This window comes from Pholcus phalangioides, unplaced genomic scaffold, assembly GCF_987345545.1.
Source record: "Pholcus phalangioides strain wild (caught in Gottingen) unplaced genomic scaffold, Ppha-v1.0 ptg000009l_1, whole genome shotgun sequence".
Taxonomy (NCBI): Eukaryota; Metazoa; Arthropoda; class Arachnida; order Araneae; family Pholcidae; genus Pholcus; species Pholcus phalangioides.
The window spans coordinates 34,655,971-34,672,116 of record NW_028301602.1 but is presented as its reverse complement, the minus strand read 5'-3'; the positions used below and the strand labels follow the sequence as shown (position 1 = coordinate 34,672,116).

The 16,146-nt window shown below is 37.3% G+C and overlaps 1 protein-coding gene across 1 annotated transcript in view; it reads right to left on the bottom strand.

The window, feature by feature from the left end:
* Nucleotides 1–16,146, bottom strand: part of LOC149082964 (cell adhesion molecule Dscam1-like) — a 148,451-nt gene that overhangs the window by 29,581 nt on the left and 102,724 nt on the right. Inside the window, exons 8-14 of the mRNA XM_089236011.1 lie at nucleotides 14,357–14,607; nucleotides 11,060–11,222; nucleotides 10,122–10,283; nucleotides 6,363–6,650; nucleotides 6,107–6,232; nucleotides 3,602–3,775; nucleotides 365–512 (exon numbers count right to left, since the gene is read on the bottom strand). Of these exons, the coding sequence (XP_089092137.1) occupies nucleotides 365–512; nucleotides 3,602–3,775; nucleotides 6,107–6,232; nucleotides 6,363–6,650; nucleotides 10,122–10,283; nucleotides 11,060–11,222; nucleotides 14,357–14,607 (1,312 nt within the window). The remainder of the gene's footprint in view (nucleotides 1–364; nucleotides 513–3,601; nucleotides 3,776–6,106; nucleotides 6,233–6,362; nucleotides 6,651–10,121; nucleotides 10,284–11,059; nucleotides 11,223–14,356; nucleotides 14,608–16,146) is intronic.

Below are 16,146 nucleotides of genomic sequence, written 5' to 3'. Positions count from 1 at the left end.
ACTAATAGATAAAAATAGAATAAAATATAGGAAAGAAAAACCAAGTTACAACTCTTTCTTATTTTTTTTCATGTCCCCGTTAAAGGATTTTTATCCAAGGAAGCATCTTTATCTGTGATCGAAGCTTAAGATCCGCCTTTAGTTCAAAGCCTGAAATCAATAATCTTCCTCCTGCATCATCCAAAAAAAAAACTTTTCTACCATGTTATATGTATTTTTTTTTTACTTGAAAAAAAATAATAAAGATTCGAAATAAAAGTACAAAAATAACACAAAAGAAAAATAAAATTTCGACACACACACAAAAGGAAAGAAAAATTGCGAAGCGTTGTTCCGCTAAAACGTGACCAGAGCAACGGACTACCTGTTATGAGGCTTTTCCTCCAGATTTATCTCCTCTTTTTTCCAGAAGATATCGATTGGCGAATCCCCTTCTGCGGTGCATTTCAGTAAGACTTCTGAACCTTCTGATACAACTTTGTTCTGGAAGTTATCTTTGAAACGAGGCGGAACTGAAACACACACATAAGGAGGACAAGGGATACAAAAAAAAAAATATCACAATGGATTATTTTCTGATAAAGTTAAGCTTAAAACTACATCGGGAATTGATTTTTTTTTCTTTTTCTTTGTTGTTTTCCCATTAGATATGGATCATTAACGCTTATTCAGATAAGAAGAGCAATTTTTCAAACATGTGTTCTGTTAGTCTTCTGGCACAGGGCTAGAATTCGCACTGCCCCGCGATGGAATGTGATAAAAATAATTGACTAGATACATTGAATTTAATGGATTTACGAACACTGATGTTTCTATAAATTTATGGATTGGTCGTTACTAAAAAAATTGTATTATGTGTTATATAAATGCAAATACCCCAAATGTTTTAGCATGTGTGGCAAAGTTTTGAGTTTGAAATATATACTTAAAATCACTTAGACAAAATATTTTTAACACATACGAATACAGACACGTTTGCACACATTTAGTAATATACATATATAATTTAATAAATTGATATTTTTTACTCAAATAATAATCAATTTAATTTGTTCATTCTAATGTCCTCAAATGAGTGATATTTTGCGAGAATTCACTAGATGTCCCGATTCATTCCCGTTTTATCTAGTCATTCAAAACTAATGTAAAAACATTAGAGGCTTCCCAGAGCATATAGTAAATCAACATTTTTCGGTCTGAGAATGCGTGGTCTAACAAAAAAAAGTAGTTTGAGACTCCAACGCAAAATAATGAAATACGGTAATAACTTAATGATACACTTATTTGGACGAAAAAGTCCTACACAATATCTTTTAGATGGTCCTCAAATAAGAAGAGACAGGACAGATCGGGAATCGGCAGGAAGTGGGAATCCATGGGGGTCCACGTTTTTCAATCCACTGGAGTGAATTGAAGGCCCCGAAACAGTTTTAAATTCCCAGGTGAAAAAGTTTTTATCTTGCTGGAACCAAACATGTGTCCTCGGAGGACTAAAGAGAAAATCCTACCATGCATCCCGCAAAAAATCCTTCAAAACTGTATGCTAGGTTACTTTGCTCATTAACAAATCCGCCAAGACAACATTATACAGTAAGGTGATCGAAGGGAACCACAGTTCCTCACAAAACTGGCCCGACACTTTTCCAATGTTCATTCTTTTATGGAGGTGAACTGATATGTAAGGTGTAATTTAGTTCAGAAAACAAATTGGTTCATTGAATGATGGTTCGATTGTAGAGGTTGCCCTTCAGAGAGATTTCATTGTACTTTCTGCCTACTTCTTGCTTCTGGGGAAACATTTTTAACTTCACTAGTCACCAGACTGTAGTGAAGTTTAAGTCTGATATACCGCACTCACTAACAGTTTCAAAAGGTTAATACGTCTACCACATTTCTATATCGTGATTCAACCATATATTCTGTAACGTCAGCTTTTATGAATTTTGATTTCACGAAGTTCGTTTTAATGGTTTTCAAACATACACTTTTTTAATAGACATAAATAGATATTTTAAAAATCCGCAAAACGGTTTTTGCATTCGTATGTAAGTGAAGAAAGAAGGCAATAAGCATTTAATTCCTTCAAACATCGATAGGGAATGAAGTTGTTCTCCACGTGTTACGAGATTTGAATAAATCCATTTAAATTTCCTGATATTGGGAGTGTAGTGTGCAATAACGCACCATTTAAATCGAGAATATTTTATGTACAATATCAGTTACCATTCAGAACACGCTAGTCATGAAACGACGTGATAGAAAACACTTCGGACATTTTCTCAGTGAATGTCGCTGGTATTTTTGCAATTAATCATTGAAATGAATTCCCAATGTTTGCAAATACTTCGACTGTGAAAACTCGCACCGTGTTCATAAAGAAAGTTCGAAATTTCGACTTCAGGGTAGAGATAGATATTGTTCATTCTAATTAATTATAAAATCGTATATTATATGCTTTAGTTCGTGGCGGCACCGACGAATAAGGACTTGCCTTTGTCATTGTTATATGATTGATTGCCATCTGAGAATTATCTTTAAAGGTGACGGCACTAAAACAGTGAAATTACCGATGAAATTTGAATTGGAACTGCGTTATTTCACATCGATTATCCGTGCGGAAAGCCACGCCCGTTCGACTGCCAATATGATGAATGACGAGGCTTTTGTCCATAGCGTATCTGAACCTCCCTGCGTTGTTTCCTATTACTTATCTGCAAAACTTTCAATTGATACGCTCTCAAAATTCTACCATCTACTAATTTTATACTTGGAGAGCTCCAAAAATTACATAATTTACGAAATTTTCATTACTAGTGTAAAATCGAATCTTGCAGAGACATTCAAGTGTATAATTTTTATTACATCTGTGAGGCTCAGCCCGAGTATGCTAAAGCGCCAACATTCGAGTTTAGACGTAGATCCAGCTGGCGATAAAAAAAAAGTCTCCTTCTCAGTTTCATATTCATTTTACTTGTGAATATGAAATTAGCACGTGGGTGATCACTGTTTATTGCATGTGGAGAAACTCCTTAGTGGAATACCAAAATATTATATTTTTCTCCCGTTACTTACCGTTCAGCAGCGTTATTATCAGAAAATTGTCAATTTTCACTTCAAATCATGAATGGTAGCACCACAAGAAGCTTCAACAACATAAGTAAGTTAGGGCCAGAGCACACTCCGGCATCCACCGGTTCGTTCGAAATCCCCCTGAGGAATGTTTACAAGATTATATACGGTCAAGTAGTATTTGTGGGATTATATGAAGGGGGAACTTGTTAGTGGGTAATTTTTTTCCATCATTTGTACCCATAAGATCACCCTAACAGGGGGAAGAGGGTAATATCCATATACACCACTCCAGCCGAAAACTAATAATCATCTAGAACATAGTTTCCCAACCTTTCTTCATAGGATCCTATGTTACCATAGGATCCTATGTTATACCCGTAGCTTCTACCGCCCCCTGGAACATTCCATCTCCCCCCAGTGGGCGTTAACGCCCACGTTGGGAATCACTGATCTAGAAGGTTAAAAGAGAAGGCAAATCGTGGTCATTCGTTTCCTGAAATAATGGAAGAACAAGAAAGAAATTGCTTACCTAAGACTTTGAGATGTATAATTTTGAAAAGTCCAGAACCATGTCCATTATGCGCTTGACAAACATACGGACCTTCGTCTTCTTTGCGTACGTCGGTTAGCGTAAGCGTACCGTTGTTGAATCTATGAGCCCTGGGGCTGGAATGCACCCACGCAAAGTCCTCGGCGTCATTATCTGAAATGAAGCGGACGGGAGAAAAAACAAGAGCCATATTGATTACCAGAACTTTCCAAATTTATTTTTACATCAACACACACGCACACAGACATACGAATACAGCGGCACTGTATGAATTATTCATGCCAGTGACTTCACGTGAAATTGAATCTAGAGAATTCTTTCAATAACACACTCTGAAGGGGAAAAACAGATTTCATGATGGGGATTTTTTCATGTGTAGATCAGTTGGTTCCGTAGATAAAAACTATACTAGTATTTCTCGGATTATTATACTCATCTTTTTCTATACGCATTATTGCCTAGTGCAATGGAAACGACTCGTTTCATAACTGTTCAGGTTCAGTGGAATATGTAAAAAGGTTTATTTTTTTCGTCATTGTTGAATCACCATATTTTCTATGAACATAATTTTTTTGAAATTTTTCACTATTTTGCAATCGAAAATGTTTATTTTCAGTCAATTTAAAGGCATATCCAAAGGAATTTTAATTTAAAGGAACTTTTAATTTTAAAATTCTAGCATCACACAGAGAAAATAATATTTGAAGTAGAGAACATTTATTTGATAAGCGACACAAAACTATTCTTTTCTTAGCCATTACTATTATACCACATTACTGAGTCACATTATAAAAGCAGAATATAAGTTTGATGTTATTCTTCTGAGTATCCGATTCAAAGTCGAGTAATTGAATAAAACCGGCGTATTTCATTCTATCTAGAAAACATGATTTTTAACTTCGAAACCTAAAACATTAGAAAATTCTTATCCTTCATCATAATACGTACTACATAATACGTATAACACACTATTTTTTCATATAAAGCTTTCGAACCCCACTTAACCAATCAGAAACCGTCACATCACACCAACATGATTCCGTCGCGAAAAGCCGAAGCGCCAGTAGATCAAGGTCTATCGAGAAGGTTGTTTCGTCTCCTTGCTTACTGTCTTCTGCACCGATAATGCAATGTAGACGAAACGTCTGCTTATGAGAAGACTCGATCACGGCACAACCCGAAAAGTTTGAGTACTCCTGTAAATTCCGGCTGTGAAAGGCTGCCTTCTTTCTCCACTATGACTATACTGATCAGGTTTTTGAAATTGAAACTAATAGGAAGAGATGGGGGGGGGGGACCCGGGTTCGATTCCAGGAGAAGGCGAATCACTTTTCTTTCCAAATATCAGTTTCGGCATATAACATCCAGGAAATTCAATTTCCAGTATATTTCAGGCCGAAAAAATATCATCTCTTCATACCAAAACGCCAACTGGGGGCGAAAATTGCTGTAGTTAAGGGAGACTACTATGACTCCACTCAGCTCTTCGCGCTACTAATGCGTGTTATGAGGAATTGAAAAGTGTGTCTCTGGTGTATTGGTTAGCGCACTTGCCCGGTATGCAAGGGGAACCGTGTTCAATTCCCGGAGGAGACAAATCACTTTTCTTTCCAAATATCAGTTTCGGCATAAAATCCAGAAAATTTAATTTCTGTGTCACTAATAAATTCCAGGTTTTGCAAAACCACAATGTTGCGATAGGATTATAATCATTACAAATCACCAAATGTTAATCATCAAAACAACGATGAAGCTTCATTGGTGTGGCCGAAATTTTGATGAAAACTTCGCTTTCCATCTCAAAATATACTATCAGAGGATTATTCTGGGTGACGGTCATGAAGCTGATTCAATGCTGGTGCGATTCACATGTTCACAGGAAAAACTAATAGCGAAATCAGATTGACACATCTTCCTTCTCAGTGGGCCAGTGCACTTTGTCTAAACTAGTACTGGTGGCAGTTATTGAAGAAAATATTAACCAAATTCCGCAGTTGCGGTTAATCATCTGCCATTAACAAGCCGTAGATTCATTTTGTAGTACCTGCCTAATTCAACTTTTTTCCCGCCGTTTCCTGGCCTTCATGGGCAATCGGACGACTTACAAACTGCATTGAAGGACGTCATTTCGTAGAAATTCTCAAGAAATGAATAAATATAATTATTTTCTCTTTCTCTCATTACATCTCTATTCTCACTGTCAGGTAGGTTTGCTTTACCGAATCCCCCCTTTTGATTCTGTTCGATATGTGCTCTTTTCATTGTGTGTGTGTGTGTGTGTGCTATCTATTTCTCACAAGATAAAACTGAGAAGAAAAAAATAATTTGTTTCTCATGAGTGAAGCGAAAAGAAAATCTCCGACTATTTTGCAGAAAAAGATTAAATGACGAGATATCACAAAATTTTGTGCATGAAAGACAAACAGACAGACATACATTCGTTTTTATATATATAGATACAAAAAGAATGAAGCCAAAACTCACCAGCACGAACTAGTTTCTTCCACAGTATACTAGGATTAGGGTACCCTGTGGCTTCGCAGTCAAACCAAACTTTTTTACCGAGAATCGCTGTGATGTTTCGAGGTTCGACAGTCCATTGTGGTGGCACTGAGAAGAAAATCAGGATTTCATGATTTATTTTTTACGATTAGTTGATTCGAAAAACATACTGATGACCTCTCAGAATCAACTAAAAGTTGTTGTTTTTTTCAAAAAAGAAAGAGTAAAACATATTTACCATTCACTACGAGCTGCGCACTTCTATTGGTCGACGCCGCTTTATTGGATACTACACAAGAATATAAGCCTCGATCAGAAGATGACACTCTCTTAAATGTTACCATGGAAGTATCTTCGAATGTCTGAACGGTCGTGTCACCGTGAGCGAGGAACGGTTGGCCATTTTTCAACCACCGGAACTGAAGAGGAGGATCACCTTCATTTACGACACACATCAGTTTGATGCGAGATTTTTCATTGACCGTTATCGTATCTCGCATATGACTCGGATCGATCACAGGCGATACTGAATGCAAAAAAAAGTAAATTATAGTAAAAAAACTTGCAGGACTGAATTTCAAAATGATGAGGTACAAATCATAAGCCGATGAATAAATAAATAAATAAAAGTATCATCTTTACGTGCAGGCTATTTGCAACAAATTTAGATGATATGCAGTTGAAATAGAGATAAATCTGAAAAATTTTGTTGTTACTACATAGGAAATAGCGGGACGAAAAAGATTTCTGAGAAGCTGGATTCTCATTATTTCTCCCTTGGCCAGCATATCTTTCCGTATGTATGTAATACTATCTTGTTATCACTCATTAAACCGTAGAGAGTGATAAAAGTGGAAAAAATAATGCCGAAGTAGAAGAAAAAACAGAAACAAAACAGTTTTCGATTGCAGATTTACCAATGAATCGCTTCGAAGGAAGGGAGAGGCAAAAGCTCAAATGCATTTCTTCCATCTGCACAGGGTCGAAATATATTTTCCCAAAACGTTAATAATTCAGAAATAGAGAAAATTTCGTTATCGCGATTTTTACACGAGGGGGAATGTAAACTTGATTTTCCCTTGAATTTCGTAATACTCACTTAATATGAGCTGAAAAATTAAGGGTTTGAATAAATTACCAGTGTGCATCAAAAGTTTTGCTTTGCAATATTTGCATACGGCAATCGCCCGAGGTGCCTATATCATGGACAGATGACGAGAGAGAGAACACTACTAGAAAATTTACAGCTAGGAAGAGGAAATGTTGAGGTTAATGCAGTGATGATGGATTGAGCGTTGCTTCGGTCTATGTTAGATTTGATTTTGCACGAGAATCAAAGTGCGGCAACCATGATCGGAAAAATCTTTCTCAGGTTGAAAAACCCGAGATGGGGCAGGAGAGGGGGAGAAGGGGGAGATCATCCAAGGTCCGATAAGTCAAAGAAGGGATGGATTCCGAGCAGAAGGGGGGGGGGGGATGGGTTTATGTTATTGCCTCTCTCATTCAGTTCTTATCTACTTTTTCTCCACCAAACATTTTCAAATTTTTCCGCCCATCCGAACTCGCCGCTTTGGGTAACTTCTCACTTAACACCACTTCCTTACTTCTAACTGAAACGGCGACCCAGTCCATATTCCGAAGAATTTCTAACCGATAGGTCACAGCCGGGATAAACACTAAACACCACTGTCGGAAAGACAAAAAAAATTGACAGACGTATATTTTTTCTTTCCGCTGAGCAACCGAGAGTTAGGATTTGATAACCAATCCGAGTGGGATCCTTGGTCAGCGTGATATTTTTTTATTCCTTGAAGACGACAACCATAGCGTTTCGCAATGCATTGGGAGTTTTTTATTCCTCTCTTTCTTTCTCTCTCTCTCTCTCTCTCTCTCTCTCTCTCTCTCTCTCTCTCTCTCCCCTCCGAGTCTTTGGCTATATATATATATGTGTGTGTGTGTGTGTGAGTGAAAAAGATGGCACCACATGCCGGAATCGAGTTGACGAGTATGTGCCCCCCCCCCCAAGAAGACATTGCTTGCTTACGCTATTGTATACAGTGCCTAATAAACATTTATAAGGTACTGGTTTGTACTTGAGGTTGAAAAATGGGTTTTGGTTTTGGTATAAAAAGTGTGTTTTTAATGGTATGGGTGCGGGGTAGGAAGTTAGCATTTATACAAATCCGGTCTATCCGTCTTTTGTGTTGTTATCCGGCCTGCCCTTCCGGCACACTACGATTTATAGCCCACAGTCGACTGTGCTATAAAGTAAGTTACAAAAATGTAACAAAACTTTCAGCTCATCTTAGTACAGCATTCAGAAATTCAAGGGAGAAGAAACTTCAAATTCCCTCTCGTGTAAAGCTCACTAGCACGAAATATCCTCCATTTCTGAGTTATTAGCCTCAAAACCTCTGGTCGACATTGCAATATTTCATGAGAAAAAAAATTTAAAATGAAAAATAAACCCATATCTAAATCTGAAATTCTGAGAAAATATTTTAAAAAAACATAAAAAATATTGTAGAAAAAAACTTTTAAGGTATGCTGTAGTTAAATATTATATCTCCCTATGGTCAACATTCAAAAAACCTGTATAACTGTATATGCTTTGAAAAAACCGACAACCACGCACTTAAACGTATTTTATTCAGGAAAAAAAAAATTCCTTTCTGCAAACTATTCCAAGTGGCTTCAAGTAAAAGAGAAGAAAACGGAAACTTTTCCTGAAATTTGCCTGAGATAAATAAGAAACGTGAATACCACACACACAGGCACAGGAGAATTGGTTCCCTTACCTGAGGCTAACAGCTGGAAGCCATTTTTTTTTTCTACGGACACATTTTTAACGCCAAAGGCAAAGTATATAATAGAAGAACGAATGAAAAACTCAACCATTTTTCAATTTTTTTTTTTTCTGTGCAGTTGAGACAGTAAAAAAAAATATATATATTTCTTTAGAGTTTTTCCTGTAGCGTGCCTGACAAAGTTAAAGGAACTATTTCTTTATGAATGGAACTTGAATGTGGAAAAACGGGGAAAAAACACCCTTTTGTAAAGGGCTTTCAGTCAAGATCCGGAATATATACGTACTGTACGCGTACGGTATACTGTATATACAGAGAGTGTTTTTGGATGTACGAAAGCGGCTTTTGACTCGAAAATAACGGGAAATGAAAAACAGAGAAATAGAATTGAAAACCGCATAACATTACAATGAGATAAGAAATAAAATATTAAAAAAAAGAGATGCACTCAGAGCTCTTTAAATCTTTCAGATAAGCTGAAATAAAATGCAGATTCTCCTTATAATGTATTTTCTTTCCTAATATTCAAACTGTATCTTCGAATCATGAAAGAAATATTATAACTACCCCCTTAAAATAAAATATTTTCTTACTAAACCAGTATATACTTAAATACTGACGTTTAAAGAATAAAAATATTTGAAATAAGTTTTATATCGACGAATGTTTGAGGCGAAATATTTCTTGAATTCCAGTCAAAATATCTTTTTTCTTCTAGAAACACCACAGAAAATTCGTCATTAATAATCTTAGATTTGCGTTAATAATTTAAATTTGTCAACGCGTTTATTTTTTAAGGGTACAACATGCATTTTATGCTACTCACAAACTTTATTAAAACTTTAACTTTGCGAATGTCATCGGCAGGTGCTGTCATACCGTGCTGATTAGCAAGTATCGCATAAATGTTCTCAGACATTTACCTGGGAATCCTGTCAAATTGAGTAATTTTGGTTTGTAATTGGATCTTGTTTATACAATTAAAGAATTCTAATGATTAAGATGAACTCTATATATATTCGTTACTATCTCGGTCTTATGAATATTGATTATGCAAATCGTTGGAGGAGATAAACTCATTAAGTAGTATTTGTTCGGAATTATATTTAAAACGGGAGAAAACTCCTTTAAATCTTATTAATCGGTGACATTTTGACGGATTTGATGATTTAACGCAATATAATATTTACCGACGACGGTGATGAATGTTGATGCGGATGCTGTTTGTCCATCATTGTGCCTGACCACGCACGTATATTTGCCTTCGTCAGTTTCTCTTGCCACGTTCAGTATCCGTAAGGTCCCCGTGTGGTTGATTTTCTGCCGTGAATCTACGGGTAGAGGAAGCAAATCTGCGACAGAAGAAAAAAAAATTCAGAATAATTTGCTCTTGTGTATGTTTGAATTATCTAAATTTTATATGTAGTTTTCCTTATTGTGAAAGGAGTCTATAATTTATGTTTTCCTTTCTTGAAATCTGTAGAGCCGTAAGTATTCATTATATATATAAGAAGGTTTGGAATTCTGAATAGGTCTTGATGAAGAGATACTAAGAGTTTTCGAAGCCTCGTCTGTTTAGAAAGCTTTTGGTGTCCGTAATCACAGAGTTTCATCCGCAAAAAAGCGTGTTCTTGAAAAGTCATCAGTGAAGTAATGAGAATGGAAATGATTCTTTGGAATGGTTTAGAACATAGTTTCCCAGACTTTCTTGTTTATCGCTCCCACTGCTCCGAATTTACTTTCTCATCGCCCCCTTCTTAAGCGACTCCGTAGGATCATATATTGTATCCGTAACTGTTGTCACTCCCTTTCGGGTAAGTTCCATCATCTTTACAATGGACGATATTTCCCACTTAGGGAAACACTGGTTTAGAACGTCGTTGCAAAAAATTAGCATGCGGAAAAATGTTTTAATAATTGTCGGAACTGAAGTAGTCTCTTGATGTTTCCAACTTTTTTCATTGAGTTGTTCTAAACCTTTCAATGCTTTCTGATGAATAGAAACGGCTATAGACAGCTTAAAACAGGGTAACAGAAATTAAAGACACCCGTAAATTTGGACATCAGAATCGTTGGGATAAGCACTCCATACTTGAAACAAGTACTTTCTGTAAATGAAAATTTTTACCTTTCATCCAACGTATTCCCCTTATTGGATGTCCCCCGTAAGGACACTTAATGGACAATTCTTTCTTGCTGATTGCCGTGAAGTTTTTCATCGGTCGGACGAATACTGGACCATGAATATTTAATCTCGCACCATGTGTCGATGAGCCTACATCATTGCCCGCCTAAAGAAAAAATGGTCAAGGCATATTGGAAATGTAAAAGGGAATGAACGAATTTCGAACATTACTTGTGAATAAGGCATACAGAGTGAAGTAGTTGAGTTCCTTGACTGAAAATTACTGGCGAACCGTTGATCCTAGAGGCGTATTTCCAATTAGAGAAGAAAATATGAATTCAAATAACGCGTAGCCTTCAGATATGTCACTCATATTGCAAGGGGTTGCGTATTTATTAAAATAAATAAAAATTATATATATATATATATATATATATATATATATATATATATATATGTATATATGTATATAACTTTTTATTTGTACACCCTGTGCTCAAAAACCCAATTACAAGTTATTGCACTGTCTCTACTTTGTAGGCTTGACTGCTTTACTACGCTTCCTGTACGATAGAGGTTCCTGTTGGAATGTTAGTGTTCGGGTGTGTGTGGTCTCATGTCTCTATATGTCTCTATATATACACTGCTGGCCACCCAAATTGCAACACCAAGAAAGACAAGAGATATCGCAACAATATTTATTTTGTAGATAACATGTTGACCAAGCATCAAATGATTAAATTTATAGACTTCTGTGAAGTGTGGTTCCTGCCAAAATCAGTAGCCAGAGTAGCCGCCATTGTTGGAGATCACCGCTGCCACACGCCTCGGCATTGATTCAAAGAGACTTTGGATGTGTTCTTGGGGTACAGCAGACCAAGCAGCTTCCACGCGTTGCCAAAGTTGATCTGGTGTGGCAGCTGGGGATGTAATCTGGGTCAATCGTTGAGCAACCATGGACCACATGTTTTCTATCGGCGAAAGATCCGGAGAGCGCGCTGGCCAGGGAAGCAATTCAATCTGGCGATTGACGAAGAACCTTTGGATAATGCGTGTCACGTGTGGTCGCGCATTATCCTGTTGAAATATGGCTGTGGGCAAGTCCTGAAGGTAAGGAAGGACAACTGGCTCCAACACCTCGGAGATGTAGCGCTGGCTTTTTAAAGTACCAGCAATGCGTACTAGAGGAGTGCGAGAGTGATATCCAATACCGCCCCATACCATAATACCCGGTGCGGGACCAGTGTGGCGGTGCATAACGCAGCTGTTCAGCATCCTCTCTCCACGGTGTCTCCAGACTCGAATCCGACCATCGTGGTGTTGCAGACAGAAGCGTGACTCGTCAGTAAAGACAATTTCATTCCATTGTGCCGTCCACATCCTTCTTTCATCGCACCATTGGCGGCGGAGACGTCTGTGGTTCTGCGTCAAGGGTAGACGAAGCAATGGACGTCTTGCGGACAGACCACTCTGCTGTAAACGGCGTCGAATGGTACGCGCAGACACTGGATGATGCGGTACAGACTGAATGTGCTGTGCTATGGTTCGTCATGTGGCTGAGCGATCCGTCACTGCCATACGCACAATACGCCTGTCATCACGTGAAGTGGTGCACTGAGGTGGATGCGATCGAACACGTCGGTCCGTCGTACCCTCCTGCATCCAACGATCACATATCCGCATTACAGTTGTTTGGTTTCGTCCAACACGACTACCGATTTCCCTGCAGGATAATCCACAATCTCGGTAGGCCACTATACTTCCTCTGTCGAACTCGGATACTTGATCAAAAGATGATCGCTGTTTTCTACGAGGCATAATTGATCGTTTTTTTGAAAAAACCACAAGAAAAACACAATTGCCGTACTTCAAATCGTCGAAATCTCCAAGCCTTAAATAGCGCTTTGAAGTGGCGCCACAGGCGCGCGTGATGTGCGTCTGCGCTGAAATTCTAATCATTTGCATATCTCACCTCCGCTAATGCATGTTGTAAATTTCATATTATTTGCATGCTTCCTTCAGGGTGTTGCATTTACGGTGGCCAGCAGTGTATATACTGAGACTATAAACAGACAAGTTCATCATATGCCTTTTCATTATGGCATTTTCCTCCTTTTCGGCAGTTTTTTTTGGGTTTTTTTTTTCAAATCAAATATATTAACAAATATTGAGCTTAGTTAGGCTCAGGAGAAGCAGATCAACAATTTTCTAATCTCGGTATTTAGAAACTAGTGAAAAAAAAAGTAAAACGTTTTTTAATATTTTATTTTGTAACTATACAAACCCTTGAAACATGTATGGCGTACCTATATCTAACCGTTATTTGGATTCTTTTTCTAATTGGAAGTTCGCCAGTAATTTGCGGCCAAGGGACATTTGTACATGCTTATGAAAAATATTTTCAATTTTTTTTATCATTACACCTGTGCTTTCTCCTCTTATTTCTTGGGGAAAAGAAGGCATGTTGAAGTAATATATAATTGTGTACGTATTTTGTGTACGTAATTAAATACAAATGGAATGTTCCGCAGACTGGTCAAACATTATTAAAGAAGACAAAATGTTCTAATTTCCGGCTTTAGCCTACTAGTTTGCGAAAAAACCTTCGTTAGATTTTGACCAGGGAGGGTCAAAGTTTAACAAAAGACATGATTCAACATTCACAATTCGATATATATGCTTACATTATAATATAAATATCACTTCTGTCTCTATGTTTTTCTTACGTCAAATGGAGCTAATCTAATACAGCCAATATGTGTAGCTATGTATCACACGTTGGACTACTTACATCAGCCACTACCAGACTGTCTTACATCAGCTTATAGAATTTGGCATTGGATCTGTGGCCACTTCGAAAATTGGCCAGTTAAAGCCCACGTTATTTCTGGAAATCTGACTTTGGGAAAACGTCTCGGTCATTTTACGAATTCGCACGCACTTCGAGCTTTGGCACTAACACATATACAATTAATGATACAATTCTTTCGCTGAATGAGCTGGAAGCCAATTTTCAACGATTTGGAAAAGATAGAAAATTAAAAAGCACACGAATGATAGTTACAAATTTATTCGGTCCCTATATCTGTGAATACGAATATGTCGGACCAACCTATGAAACACGTTACACATATCATATGGGATAAATCGATTTCTGTTCGTTTTCTTTTTTCAATGTTCAGTACATATATAATCCTATACTCCAATGTCGTGAGCTGCACTCACATAACTTCGTTAAAACGTTTAAGGAAATCATTTTCGAGAGATATCGGGTTTCCGAAAAGCGTGTTATGAAATTACCTCGCAGGAATATTCGCCGCTGTCTTCTGGTCTGACTTCGGTCAGGTTCAAGTAACTGACGACGTGTCCGTCCGGTTCCGCCACGAAGTCGTTCATGGTTACTCTCGGTCGACTTCTGCTTATTGTTTCGTAATCCAAGTGCCAAGTAATTTTCGGCAACGGATTTCCGGTGGCCACGCAGCGCATCGAAACTTTGGCCCCGGGCTCGATCGTCCGCTCCGGGAATACGGATATTAACGAAGGTGGAGCATCTGGAATGGAAATTAGAATTATCGGAATTTCATCTCTTGAACATTTTGACGCCACTTCGCGTTCGGAACGAAATTTCAAATATCTGGGACAGTCACACGCATTCGCACGTACACACACACACACGTATACAACACGTGTGAACGAGAAATAATTATGAAATATTCAAAACATTTTGAAACTTGAAAGCTACGAATTTCTGTCTTGTAACACTACATAGCAGGATGCCGCTTATTAAAGTCACGGAAAGTGTTATCATTCGGGTATTGTGATGAGTACGGAATGAACCCAATATCATAACATGGGAAAAAATCGTTTTTTTTATTACATTGTTATCATTCTTTTTTGTCGAAAGTTTTCTTTATTTTTTTGCATATTTTGAAGCTAAGCTTGAACCGAACTCATGTTCCCCCACGAGTTATCGTTAATAATCTGCAAGATTATGTGAGATTAGAAATCTTCCTTATTTCATAAAATTTCCGTACTCAGTTCACAATATTCCATTCGTGTCGTACTAGGCGCTATAATCCATGAACGTGTAGCACTTCTTTTGCAATTTCGTTACTATAGCAAAGCCATGCATAAAATAAAAAAAAACCCTTAAGGTAAAAAGTTTTTCTGTTCATTGTCAGTGTCTTTGAACTGACCACATCCACAGTTCCATGGATGGAAGACTTTCACAAAGGAATCTATAGATTGTACCGTACATCATAGAAAGTCCTGTTTTAGAACAATTATAAAAAATGGGTGATTTTACATTTGGGAACAATATTATGTGGGAAAGAAAAACGGAGGTGTTGCACTTTTATGTGCGCCCCGTTAGATCAAACAGGACATATTATCATCGTACTTCACAACCGGGATTTTTTTTCGGATATATTTATCAATACGTTATTATCAAAACTTCAGTCTAAATGTGATCACATTAAGCGGCTTGTACTGTACTTATTTTGATACGGATATAGGTATCACCAAATATCACGGTAAATTTACCGCTTTTTAGTGATTTTTCATAAATAACGGTAATGAATAATGCTTTAGATAAATAAACAGCAACAGAAAGTGGTTAATTTTTTCCCCCGGTGACGTTATTCGATGGATCTTCGATCTTATTTAAAGTCCATTAACTTCATTGGCAACCAAAGATGAAAAAAAAGTAGAGGGGGGCAAGTATCAATTCCCAAAAGGCTATTTAACGACATGATTGATTGCATTCTTTACACCAATTTCTTTGACAGCCATCGCTTACGATGATCTATTGCAAATCGAAGCGTCAGGAAAACCGCAAAGAAAACCCAAGGCTTATTAAATTCTTCTGAGATTCCTAAGACGCAAAAGATAAGAAAAAAAAAACCCCCACAACATATTTTTCTTTTTCCTCATTTACGAGGAATTTCGTTGAATAGCCGGAAAAATTTTTAACTACGTCTAAGAATACAAGCGGTTGCTTTAGCTATACTGCATTAACAATAGAGTGTATTATTCTTCCTGTTCTTTTTTGAGCTCCTTTTAAGTGAAATAAATCATATTAAGAGACAGAA